This window comes from Frankliniella occidentalis, unplaced genomic scaffold (assembly GCF_000697945.3).
Source record: "Frankliniella occidentalis isolate FOCC.00 unplaced genomic scaffold, Focc_3.1 Scaffold46, whole genome shotgun sequence".
In the NCBI taxonomy this organism is placed as follows: domain Eukaryota; kingdom Metazoa; phylum Arthropoda; class Insecta; order Thysanoptera; family Thripidae; genus Frankliniella; species Frankliniella occidentalis.
The window spans coordinates 947,185-960,271 of NW_026267176.1; the positions used below are offsets into that span (position 1 = coordinate 947,185).

General features: G+C 57.2%; 1 protein-coding gene across 3 annotated transcripts in view; it reads left to right on the forward strand.

Moving 5' to 3' along the window:
• LOC113217709 (nephrin-like) overlaps nucleotides 1–13,087 on the forward strand; it is a 145,266-nt gene that overhangs the window by 112,170 nt on the left and 20,009 nt on the right. For all 3 annotated transcript variants that reach the window (XM_026437732.2, XM_026437733.2, XM_026437734.2), the window contains one exon: nucleotides 2,163–2,453. In XM_026437732.2, coding sequence (XP_026293517.1) covers nucleotides 2,163–2,453 — 291 coding nt within the window. The remainder of the gene's footprint in view (nucleotides 1–2,162; nucleotides 2,454–13,087) is intronic.

The window sequence follows — 13,087 nt, forward strand, 5'->3', positions numbered from 1 at the left end:
TGGCGGTGTGCGGGATAGGCGGGTACAGCGGGGCGTTCCGGGGTGGGGTAGGGCGGAGCGGGTGACACGCTGTGCGGGTGAACTGTTGTTACTGCTGCTAGCTGCCGCCGCGCCGCTGCTGCCCGGCCCGGCGCTTCTGGGTCATGAAAGTAAAACCCAGCAGAGTGGAGGAGTCCCGCCATCTTGAGTGGCCATATCTCCTACTTACTGCGACGGCTCTCTCGCGGCTCTGCTGCGGCCACGGCCAGACCGGGTGTGGCTGGTGCGGGGAAGGGAAGGGAGGTGGGCCGCCGGGGTGGCTGCCCCGGAGTGACACTTGGGATCAACAGGCAAGAGAGTATAATCGATTCCATGGGGATGGCTCGGCACCGCGCGCCACCTCCTCCCCCCTTTCCAAGGAGTTTAGCTAGTTTGCAAGAGTTCGGGTGGTCCAGCAAGCAGGCGGCGCGCGGCAGGGTGCGGCGCAGGGCCGTTTGGTGCGGGGCCCCCTCCCGGCGGTACCCGTTCAAAGAGAGCGAGCAAAGGGGTTACCCAGGGTGGGGTTGCGTGCCCCGCCGTGCCACCCTCCTGCGGCAGGTCCTCGTGACGCAGGGATAACTCATCGAAGCCCCGCGACGGTACAGCCAGGCAGTCGTTGTTATTGTCTGAGGCCGCCTGGCCGCCCCGCCCCATCCACAACATGTGCCGCACTATTATTTGCACTGCGCATGTGATGTATCGCCCGGGCCGTCCCCGCCCCCACTGACATATTGCATTGCGAAGCGCAGCGGCAGAAATAAATCGCCACGGTGGAACTCGCGGCTCGCCGCACTTATAAATCGGCTTTATTAATTGGCGGCCGGAGGGGCCCGCAGGGGCCCGGAGGGGCGGGGCCGCATGCAGCGATCTCTAACAAGCCGTAAATTGGTATTAGAAATATTTCGACACGTGCGATTTTCAGGTTTGGCAGATTTATTCTCCGAATGGGAATGAATCGCTATGCCTAACTGCTGGCGCGCTGGCGGTGCTGGCGGGGCGGTCGGGCGCGCGGGGCTGGCTGCTCGGGCCGGGCGGCGCCGCCGCTACTATGCCTGCCGCGTTGTCGACAGTGATTTGTTGTCCGTCTGTATCCGCGTGTCTGCCGCGCGCCCCATTCCTGTCCGCGTAATAAATGACGAAAGGGATTTCATTTTCGTTTTGGAGCGCTGCATTTTTTAATGCTCTGCGGCGTTATAGAGAGGCGCACTGGCAGCAGATGTGTGTGTGTGTGCGTGTGTGTGTTGGGCGTGTGTGTGTGCGCGCGCTTAGTTGTGTGTGTTTGTGCGTAGTTGTGTGTGTGTTAGGGGGGGAGGGAATGTGTGAACGTGTCCGCCTTTTTGTATAGATGCTACGTCATATACGATTTTCGCACCGATGGCCACCCAAACCATCTCCCAAATAAAAGGAAAGGTTGTAAAAAACACCGAGGGGGAAAACAGGACACGATAATTCGTCAATTTCTCTGTTGTTTTTTGTTTTTGATTTTTGTTTTTGGTTTTTTAGCTTCGTATTTGATTATTGCACTGCACATACTAATGGCTCTAAGGGGCTGCAGTGAGCGCGAATGGAAAAATTATCTTGTTTCATCTCCTCTGTGCTCGCCGCCACTTGCTCGTAACTTTGTGTAATTATAAATGGTAAAGAGGACGACTTAAGGAAGGCAGGATGCATCTAATCCAATCCTCGACAGTCGAGCCCCTGCGGTTTCAAGGCTAGGCAGACCCGCAACACTCGCGAGTTCTGCGGGTCAACCTACCTCACAGGGGCTACAGCCTCAGGACGCGGCTTTTATCCGCCTTCACTCTGAGAGGCCAAGCCCCTGCGGACTCTGGACTAGGCAGACCCGCGACACGCGTGGGTCCTGCGGGTCTGCCTAGCTCACAGGGGCTACTTACGAGTACCAGCCCCTGAGAGGGCGAGCCCCTGCGGACTCTAGGCTAGGCAGACCCGCAACACGCGTGAGTCCTGCGGGTCCGCCTAGCTCACAGGGGCTACCTCCACGAGTACCAGCCCCTGAGAGGGCGAGCCCCTGCGGACTCTGGGCTAGGCAGACCCGCAACACGCGTGAGTCCTGCGGGCCCGCCTACCTCACAGGGGCTACAGCCTGAGGACACGGACCTCAAACTATGTTTCTTTTGTTGCAGTCGTGCCCACGTGCCGCTGGGAGCGCGGCGTGGTCGGCGCCATGCGCGGCGTGCCCGTCGACGTGCTGTGCGCCGTCGAGTCGGACCCGCCCGCGCGCATCTACCGCTGGAAGTTCAACAACAGCGGCGAGACGCTCGACGTACCCAGCGAGCGCTTCTCGCACAACGGCACCCACAGCGTGCTGCGCTACACGGCGCACTCGGACCACGACTACGGCACGCTGACCTGCGCGGCAGAGAACAGCGTCGGCGTGCAGCAGGAGCCGTGCGTCTTCACCGTCATCAGCGCCAGTGAGTAGCCCGTTGTTGTTTTCTGATGACCGGCGCCGATACAGTAACGGCGCTACACCCGTCACCCGATTTACTACAGCATTTTTCAGCGGCGCCGAGCGTGGACACGCCAGGCTGCTCCCCACCGTGACGGGACCTCCACTTCTCCCAGTCTCCCGATTCGATCAGTTAATATTCCCCATTCGCTACAATAACCCTTTTGTCTCGGGCGTCCCCCAACCCTCGGCCGGCCCCTTGTTCGCCCCCACCCGGTTGAGCCAAGCAGCAGACCACGCTCTCGAGCTGCCGCCTCCCTCTCCTTCCTCTTCTCCTTCCTCTGCCCGGAAGGAAGTGTAATAATTTACTTTCCAAATTCATGCTCCCCATCCTCCCCTCCCCCTCGGCCGCGCCCGTCCGTCAGCCACGCTACGGTCCGTTTGCTGATGAGGCGCGCATTGACCGAATGCTAATCGCGCTGCGGCGCGCAGCTCGGGGCAGTCTGAGCGCAGCACGAGCGCTGCACGAGCGCAGCTTGGGGCGTTACGAGAGGAGCAGCACAGAGTTAGACGCAGCAAGAGCGCAGCACGAGCGCGATTCGGGAGTTTTCGTATGCCCCAGCGCCGTCATCCGGCCCCCAATTGCCACTTTCTTCCTAGGACGTTTTCCTCCGTAGTAGACTGGGGCAAAAACTGTGCCGTGACCCGTCTGACTAAGCCTGTCCGCCCCTCCATCCCCCCTCCTTTCCCCTTCCCCTTTGACCGCCAGTGGATTCCAGGGTACGGTCCCATCTCGCACCCGTTGTTTTGACGCCCCGCTCCGCCCCCCTCCCTCCCCCACCTGGTTCGCTCCGCCATGGTTCGGAACAAATTGGTGAAATGTCCAATTGGCCCGGGTGGTATAGGTGGCGCTCAGCGCGGGACGGAGAGGTAGGGGGAAAGGGGGTGGGGGCGTCTGTGAGCGTGCCTCGAATGTGTCGCATGCCCTCTTTTGGGACGGGCTCTCATGATCGGCTTGCTCTATCAATTTCTGTTTTCCCTCTGCCGCTCCGCTCCCCGACAGCGGCTGGTTGTACTCGCGGCCCGCGCCGCGGCGGCCTGTCACTCGTAGCACCTTCCGCGAGGGATCGACAACTCCACCGCCACAATCTGTCCCTCACCATGTGGCTCACCAGCTTGGCCTAGTTCGGACATGACAGGTGAGGGAGGAGCTCGAGGCAAGGGTGCTCGGTGGCGGCCAGCATTTCCCACCAAAGAAACACAAGTGGCGCCTGCGGGGTGGGGGGTTGGGGTTGGGGTTGGCCTGGGGCTGACACACCGCGGCAAGCCCGTAAAAGAGAGAGCTGCGCCAGGAGGTTCAACCTCCGCTCACCCTGAAACAGCTGGCGGCTCAAGACAAGTATTACCCACGTTACTCGTTTCAGTTCTCTCATACACTCTACAAATATACACTCCTCCACAATACTATGATAAATTTACGTTTTTGGTTCGTAATTTTCAACTTTTACACTGATAATTTATTGCGAAGGATTTGGCTGCTTTGTAAGTCTGCAAAGGAATTTCTTCGCAATTGCGAAGGATCTTCATCGCTTTGCGAAGGAAATCGATTCGCAACTTGGTTCAAAATTATAAAGCAGCCACAATCGCGAGTTTTTTTATGGTATATAATTTAAATCAACGGCTTGTTTAAATATTTACAAAATGACTCAACGATCAATTTCGGACGTAGCGGAAGCTCACAACGGGGATTTTTGTAGTATATGTTCGCTTCACTCAGGGCTCCTTTTTTTTTTCTTTCGCCCTTTTTGTGGCTTTAAACTCGGTGCAATAACGAGTGTACTTTTTTGTAATTCGTGCACATTTTTGTTCGTAATCAATCATGTAAAAAGTACACCTCGCCCACCAGCACCCCCCCCCCCCCCATGGGTGGGGTGGGGCGCCGCCGCCGGCCGCCGCGCTGGGCTATAATTGCCCCGCCAATCTGTCGTGTGGGCGTGCCTCGCAGCGCTCGCCGCCCTCGCCGCGCTCGCAGCGCTCGCCGTGCACGCCAGGCCGTTCGGAATTAGATTAGTGAACGGTCATTTCATTAACGGGCACCAAGGGCGGACCGCAGCGCAGTGTCGTGTTTGACTCGTCGCGCTGCGGCAGCCGCTGCGAATGTCGGAACGATCCGCCGTGGCGCTCACGCCCCCCGCCGGCCCCCGCAGCAAGTTGGGCTCGACGTGGACGTTGTGCCCCCAGCGGCGCGAGTCAGACTGTTGTGGCGCGCGCCGCTCACACACCAGTGTTTGTGTTTTGGCGGCGATCGGCAGGCCGGGCGTCTGTTTGGACGATCCGTGAGGCCTGGGGCGTGGTGGTGCCGGGCGGGGCGAGGTGGCCGGCGGCTAATCAGGACAAACAGCTGACCTCACCATTACGCCTCCTTAAAGTGCACCCCCCCCCCTCCTCCCCCCGCTCGCGGCCGAAGCGCGGCGCCGCCGACCCGTCGTAAAAGTTATCTATTTATCTCGGTACACGCCGCTCTGGCGGCCAGGTGCGCTGGCGCCGCCCCGCCCGGGGCGCAGCCGCCGCAACCGAGCGAGCGGAAAATGTGGGGGATGAAAAAAAGGATTAGTGTGGAAAAAAGAGGAGCTGCACGGGAAAAGCCAGGGCTTGGTTTTCAAGCAGTTATTTCGCACGTCAAGCAGGACTGGCCGGGGGGAAATCCGTTGCTTACTAACTTGTACATCGTAGCGTCGTTATGCGAGCGTAAGAATGCCGTAGTCAAGGTTAGATAGCAGCCTAACAAACGCAATGACATTTGTTAAATGTTATAAGTAATGCATAAACAGGGTTTTCTAAATTTTCCTCTAGAGCGATTTGCCTCTCTCAGCAGACGAGCAGTTCCCATTTACTAAGCATTCCTTTCTGCAAGGTTTTTCCAAGACTTCCACATAGACAGCGGCACGTTATCCTTCAGAAATACCTACCTTCTGCTTTAAATCTAACACTTCACTGTTAAAAATATTTTATTACATATTCATTTTACGTGGTAAAGCTATTACCATTTCAAAAATGTAATGAAAATCCTTTCACAAAAAGTAATGAAAGTGTAATGAAATGTTTTTAACAGCGTTTTGCTTGGTTTTGGTGCGCGAAATAACTGCTGTTAAACCAAGCAGCGGCTTTTACCGTGTGGCCAGTGGAAAGCCAAGCAGCAGGCGTTATTGGGGTCGAGGCTCACATGGGCCTAACGCAAGGGCGGGGCGGGGTGGGGCGGCCGGGCATTAGGAGAGGCTGTTCGACGCCGCAGCGGGAGATAGATGGCCAGGAGTCGCGTGGCAAAAACGATCCCCGGCTCACTCCTCTGGCTTGCTCCGGCCGGCCTGTCCGCTCTGCTTGGCGCCCGACCCTTTGGGTCAGCTGGGGTGGGGTGGACGGGACAAGTGATTCCCTCTCTGGCGGACTAGCCTCTCTTCCTGTTTGGAAGTGGCCGGCCATGCCTGCGGCAGTAGGGGCTGCGCCGGAGTTGACCCAGTGAGAGCTGCATCCCCACCCGATCCCTCCGCACGCCTCGTGATCCAGCGGAGGTTCGATGCGGATCGCCTTCCGCTGCGCCGGGGCCACGCCCCGCCACGCCCCGCCACGCCCCGCCACGCCCCGCCACGCCCCGCCACGCTCCACCACGCTACGCCACGCCTAGCCCGGACGTGCAGCCGGGTGGCATGGCACACAGCTGCTGGGCAGCGTACGTAGCTGCACCCATCCCTCTCGTAGCGGACCGACCCGACCGATTGCAGCCCTCAATAATGAAGATAAACGCTGGGGCCCAGTGGACCAAACGGTGTAGGGCGGCGGGGCGTGGCGGGGCGAGGCTGCGATACGGTGACCCCGAGGGGGCATCAGGCCCCGTGTGAAGTGGGGCTCCCGCCCTGATGAATGTGCGCAGGACTCGGCGGGCCAGGCTGGGCGCCGGGGTCCTGAGGTAGCATTCGGAAAATGGTTTCTTTGATTCGAGGGAATTCAGTTGGAAATTTGACTCACGGGGAATGCGAACCCTATTACTCCACTGGTGATTCAAAGCGTTTCGCCTCCGGTCTGCCTGTGTCTGTCCATCGGCACGAATAAGAATATTAAGTAGACGGTGAACTAAGAGCAAGAACCTAGGCAAGAACCTCTTTGAAAATACACCAAAAACAAATTGTCAATGGCTATTGGGAGCCGAAGGCCCCTTCCTCTTTGAATCTGATTTTGCCTGCTGACCGACTTGTGTGCCAGGTGCGTGATTCGTAAGGTATAGCAAAGCATACGCGGGACTTGATTTGGCGTTTATCTACCCAGTTTTATCACCATAGAAAGTGAATGTTTCGTTAAAAATGTGTTTGCTTTTTCACGCAATGAATCAAAGCAATTATCATTGAAAATTCGTTTGATGTGATGGATGGCTTTTTCGATGGAGAGTGTACCCTATTTGAACCAAAGGAACCATTTTATGAGTGAGAGGAAACTATTGCAAAATAATGCAACTCTGTCACGTCACATGTGAAGAATTTTTTCTTGCGTCCAAGATTTTGACATTAACTTTCATGACCAAAGTGTTTTCATGCAGAGTAATTGCTGGTCGAGCGAAGCTCGTAGCGAGAAAATATTTGCTATATTTTACGTAACGCTTGGTGCTACAGTTTAAGCAAAGATAATTGTCATTACAATAAGAACACTCATCTACGAATAAGAACATTGTTGTTTAAATGTGTGGATGCATGTGCTCACATGACTGTTTTACGTTTAATGTGCTTTGAATCATTTGAAGTAGTGTAAGTCTCTGGGCAGATACAAAATCACTATTTAAGTGGGGTTACGAGTGTTAGTTATGCACCTTTTTTACTTTAAATACTTACGTATGGACAGATTTTGCTGCTCTGACACCTTGATCCGTAAAGAGCTTCGGCTGCTTACTTTCTTCTCTGCGAAGCTCGTAGAACCGGGGTATGAGTTGTTAGGCGTGAGTGAGTGACCGAGCCGCAGCCGCTGCAGCCCGTGTGCCGCGGCGTGTGCGTGCGGCGGGTGCGGCTGCCACGTGTAGGGCCGGGCGCTCCCCTGGGCGTGCTTAGCGGGCCGGGTGGGGCGGGGCTGGGCTACCCAGACCCTCGTGCTAAAGGGCAGACGTCAACCGGAAAGCCACTGCTGGGACCTCAACCCCGGCGCAGCCCCGGCGCTCCAGAGACTTATTTGGAGCTTATTCTCCCTCCCGCTTCCTCTCTCGCTTATCCCGCTCCCTCGCACTTCCTTCCGCGGCGTCTGGGTGTCTGGCAGCGTCGGTCCAGGAAAACGTTGGAACGATTTTAGAGGTACCTAGCTAGATTTGTGCAACTCTTAAAGATCAGGTGGGTGTTCGCTCAGCCGTTCCGCTAGCTTCTTAAACAAAGCTCTGTTGAAGCAATGCACACACATTCGCATGTGTAAAGATCATTTACTTATCAAAATGTATCTTATTGGATTTTTCATTTTAAATGCGGAGCGATGCGAAGGGAAAATGTTTTTGTACCTAGGTTCGATGTGTCCTTATGCACATTGTCATCAGATACAAACTTGTATGTATGGAGGTACAAGTTGTATCTGGGCTAGGTAGAAATGCTTTATTTTGTGTGACTCGTAAATTAATTGGTAGCTGATTTTTACGTGCACAAGGACACATCTAGCCTACGTACAAAAACTGTCCCTTGCTAATACGCATCTGATCGAGGAGCGGTTCTCTGGGTGTAGAACGACTTTCCCGCCTGTCGCATAAAGTATTTTTCTCCCGCATACATCACGTGCGCGTCCTCTTGTCGAGGCGATGGTTGTTGTTGGGAACGGGTCGACAAGCTACCGAGAGTGGCTCGAAAAGTCGCCCTGTCCACGTTTTTGCTTTTGTCGTGAGTTTAATGCGCGCGGGGGCGGGCCGTGCGGCGAGGGGTGGGGCGCTGGGGCGAGCCGGGGGCGGCAGACGGTGACGGTGCTGCAGGGGGAGACCGGGGGCGGAAAGAGAAAGGGACCCTCAGCGTGACAGCGTCGAGATGCGTAGCGTAAATGATCACTTCCTCTTGTGTAATGCGCTTTTTTCCCTCCCCACATTTCACCGCGCGCCCCGCCACGGTGCAGGGGGTGGGGTGGCTCTTCGGGCCGCGGAAGACACTTACGTAGTTATGTTGTTGAGTGGGCCAGCTGTCGGCCCATGGCAAGGCAAGGCAAGGGGCCGGGGTGTTCCGGTGAGGGGAGCTTTGAATTAGGGATGTACAACAGCGTCGCTATTAGCTTTTGCTCTTAACTTTGGAAGGTCGCGCCGGTAGAGCCCACTGCGCGCCCAGCAGGCCGCGCCCGCGCCGACAGGGCGGCGGACCCACGGTCACGGCCAGGCCTACGCCAGCCCGGCAGGGAGGCGCCTGGTGCCCGAAACAGGCGAGCGTTACTTTATACTCTTCCGAGCCCTTTGGTAAACCGTGAAACTACACCGGGACATCGGCAAAAGCGCAAGCGACGCAATGTTTCTATTTCGTTTCTCTTCGGAAAGCGCACGCTTGCTGTCTTCGCTCTATTTGAGTGATATTTTTTAATTTAAAAACATCGAAGGTCCCACATCATCACTCATTTCGAGGGATGTGTGATTGTCATCACTCGGAGCGTCAAGGCGAAAAAATACTTTACAATTGGGCAAGTATAAATTCCTTTATTATTTAAAAACAAGACACGTAATTCCAATGTAGCCGTTTTGGCGTGACAGATATTTTAGTAGAAGGGTCTGTCCAAACAGCGGTTTTGTGCCCAGCTGGACCCTTTATTTTTCTCTCCTTGGCACTATCATTAAATCGTTCAACGCGCAACTCCGCTTTCTACGAAACAAACCCTAGCTTGACCGCTTATGCTCTGATGAAAATAAAACGCTGCTCGCTGCTACGAGGAGCCCGCCATCAAAGCCATGCCCAAGATGGGCCGGGGGCTGGGGCCATAAAATAATTCACCTAAAATGGTCCTGCGACGTGACGTCCCCCGCTGCGGGCGGGCTGCGGACGGCCTGCGGTGCGGGCGCCTAAGCACGCACGATCCGTATTTATTTCGGGCGCGAGGAGCTGCCGGTTGCCCGTCCTCAGTCCGTTTGTCCGTCTGCCCATCCGTTTGACCGTCAGTCTGCCCGTCCGTCCGCCTACTCGTTCGTGCAGCGCAATTTTGCTCCGAGGGATTGAACCCCACGGCTGGCGAACTCACCGCAGCTGCCGCGGGAGTGTCTGATGGATTTGGGGCGGGGCGGCGGGGCACTGGGACGGGGTGGGTTCAGGGGAAGGGGTGGGCGGGGTTGTCGAAGTGGGGCAGGAACGGGTTGCTGAACTGACGAGAGAGTTTCAACAGATACCCGTGTGCGGCCGGGCTGTTGGAGCACACGGAACTGCTCCCGCACTCGCGACGTTCGACTTTGGCAGATGAGAGAACTTGCGCTTCGTGTCGTAAACAACTCGGCCTTTTTCCTCCTCTGCGCGCCCTCCATCGGCTGCAGCGAGCCTCAAAGGAACGCGGGCGCGCCTTCAATCGGGACGCTCCGAACTTGTTCCGCCGCGCGCCGCCGAGCCTCGTCATCATCAGGCTTGAATTAGGCTTCAAGAGGGGCTGACGCCGAGGCTGACGCGGGGGCCGGATTGGACTGCCTTGTCTTGTCCAAAAATATATCACGGGCGACGGGCGGAACCGGTAATTGTATGTGATGGCTCTAAAAGGAGACTGATGAGTGACCGTCTGCCTTTTCTGACCTCACCCCTCCCCCCCTCTCTCTCTCTCTTTCCCAACATCTCCCTGCCCCCTCCTCAACCACCCCTCTGTGCTCGACCCCTATGCCCCCCTTTCCCCCTTGCCGCTGTTTCCCTTTCCGCATATTCTATTCCACATCCGCTTCGGATACGACTGCACACCAGATGCCCCTCCCCCCTTTTCCTTCCCCCCCTGCTCGTCCGCCAGTGGAGCTTCCTCCCCTCAAAATAAAGTACAAAGTTGAGGCTCATCCGTCACCGGTAACAAAAGTGGGACTACTGGCACACCGTGGCGTGCCGCGCGGAGCAGAGCCCATTGTGGCACGCGTAATAAACATCTTGGCTGCAAAACTCACCAGCAGTCGCTCCTCCCCCTGGCGGGGCAGGGCCGTGGCCGGTGGGAGCCGGCGCTGACCTCGCAGCGTGCCGCCAGTAAATAAACTATATGCTTCATTTCGTGAGGGCTGCAGGGATGTTCCTCTCTCTGCGTGCTTCAACAAGAGGCCCCCGCGCCAGCCTCGTGGAGGCGGGCGGGCATACCCTGCAACAACGGCTGCAAGATCGTTGGTGGTGGTGTCACCGGAATCATTTCCTGAGCGCGCGCCCTTACCGAGGTCACTTAGGAAATGAAAGCTGTTGTCCCGTGGCCGTCGGGCCGCTGCTGCCGCTGCCACTGCTGTGGACTGAGGTTTGCCTCTGCCGGCTCCCCTCCGAGCTCCCACCGGCCCCAACCGGCGGGAGTGACAGGTGGGGCCGGCGATGAGGCTACAATGATGAAGCCCAGATGTCGCTCGGCCAGCTGCATTACCAAGTGAAATGCCGCGTATACCCGTTATTCAGATTTTGCTTTCCCGTCTCATCCGCTCCGCCCCGCGCTCTGCGCGCCGCCCCTCCCCCGTGGCGTCTGGGGCAAGGGCGGCCGGCGGCCCCGGCCCAAGGCCAAGCCCTGCTCGTCGCCGCGTAATGAATACACAGGCCGCCGCGCCCCGCCCCGCCCCGCTTGCTGCAAATAGGAAGCTGGGGCGTTATTTGCGTGAGAATACCCTGGCCCCTAATATTTCCTTAGGGAAACGTTAACGTCCCTATCTCTACCCGACCCTGGGGCCTGGTCCGCCCTGGCGAGGGCCGCCGCTCTGGCCTGGCGGGAGCAGCGCCCCGGCAGCACCATGCCCGCCCCGCCCCCAGGTGAAGGGAAGGAGAGACTTCCAATTTAAACTGGCGGGGCTGCTCTGGGCTGCGCCGGCCTGGTTCGTCGCTTATTGCCTCGTCGCGACACTCATTCAGCCGGCCCGCCTCCCCCGCGCCTCCCCCGCGCCGCCCCCGCGTCGCCCTCGCGACCCGCACGCCCCGCCTTGCCGCCCTGCCCGTGTTATTTCGCCGACCCCTTGACCACACCCAGCCTCTGCCGTGGTCAGGCGAGTTAATTCGCGTGGGTGCGATACTCGACATGATGATTGAAAAGAATGGCAGTCTTTTGCATCCCCAACCCCTTCATCATCTGCTCGACCCGTGCACTTTGCTCCACGCCCCGCCCTGCTCCGCCACGCTCCACCACGCCTCGCCACGCCTCGCCACGCCTCGCCACGCCCCGCCGCGTCTTGCCACGACCCACCCCCTTCTCTACCGGGCCGCAGGTATACTGGCCAGAGGCACGCACCCCTCTCCCGCCCCGCCGCGCCCCACCGCGCAGACGCTCGCAAGGCGGATAGGAGTGCGGTGTGGGTTGTCTTAAGCTGGCCCCGGGCCCTGAGGGGGGTGGGGCTGGGGTAGCTGTTAGCTGCTGCTGGCGGCGCTCTGTTTGGAGCCTCTCCCCCTCCCCTACCGCCAAGGCATTGATCTGGTGCTCATCGTGCGCCCCACATTCCAGCCCCTCTATTACTGGAAAAATATGATCCCCCTGCTGCCTGCCCACCCGGCTGCCGGCCGCCGGCTGGAAGCCTGCGGCTCCCCGGCCTAATAAAAGAGATGCATGTTTCTCCAGTGCCACTAGATTCTTTCCCCGCCATTAACCCCGGGGAGTGGGTTCCTGATATGGTCGTGAGGCTCGCCAAGAGGGCGCCCAGATAGATGATGTCGGCGCGGGAGGTGTGTGCTCGAACACGTGTCAGTCCGTGTCCCCCCCAGCTAGCCCGCGAACAGCAGCGCCATCAGGGCCGGGGATCTCCGCCCTGCATCTAATTAAAATAAATCAGCAAGGTCTCGTTGCTTGGCGAGCTATTACAACCTCCCGGTCGTTAGGTACTTTTTTTAATTTTGCCAGCTTTCACAAAGTTATTTATTGAAGGGAAAACCTAAATTGCCCCGCCTTCGCGTTTCCCTCTTTTTTTCAAACGTATGAGAGAAATGATGTTGCGATGGTTTTGGCCTTGGCCTTCCCACCACGCGCTTGGAAAACAGACCAGGGGACGGAAAAATGAGACCGTCTTTGGGGAGCTGATGGTTGTGGGTAGGTCACCACGGACTTCACAAGGCGCACCTAAATGGATCGTATAGGTCTGCTGATACTTATTCCATTGAATGCTAGAATCATTCAGCCAGGACCGCAATTAGGGATCAACGTTATGGACGGTACGGCGGGCATTATTCTTTTTAAGTGTTTAAGAAATCATTGCAAGTCAGTGAGTAAAAGAGGGCTATGTAATGAAAAGGCTGCACACGGACGCAGGCCCACGCGCTGCAGACAATATTATGGCTGTCTGCTCCGCTGCGATCCTCTTTCAAAATGAAAAGACGACCCTCAGCCCTTGTATACTTTCTGTTGTTTAGAGAGCAGACCACCATGGTGAGAAAGAAAAATTTGAAGGATAAAATTTGTATTCCCTATTTTACAGACCGACGCAGCCATGGTCACTTTCCGTTTTGTCAAACTCTTGCCTCGAGCAAGTGCAGTAGTTAGGTTCATTGA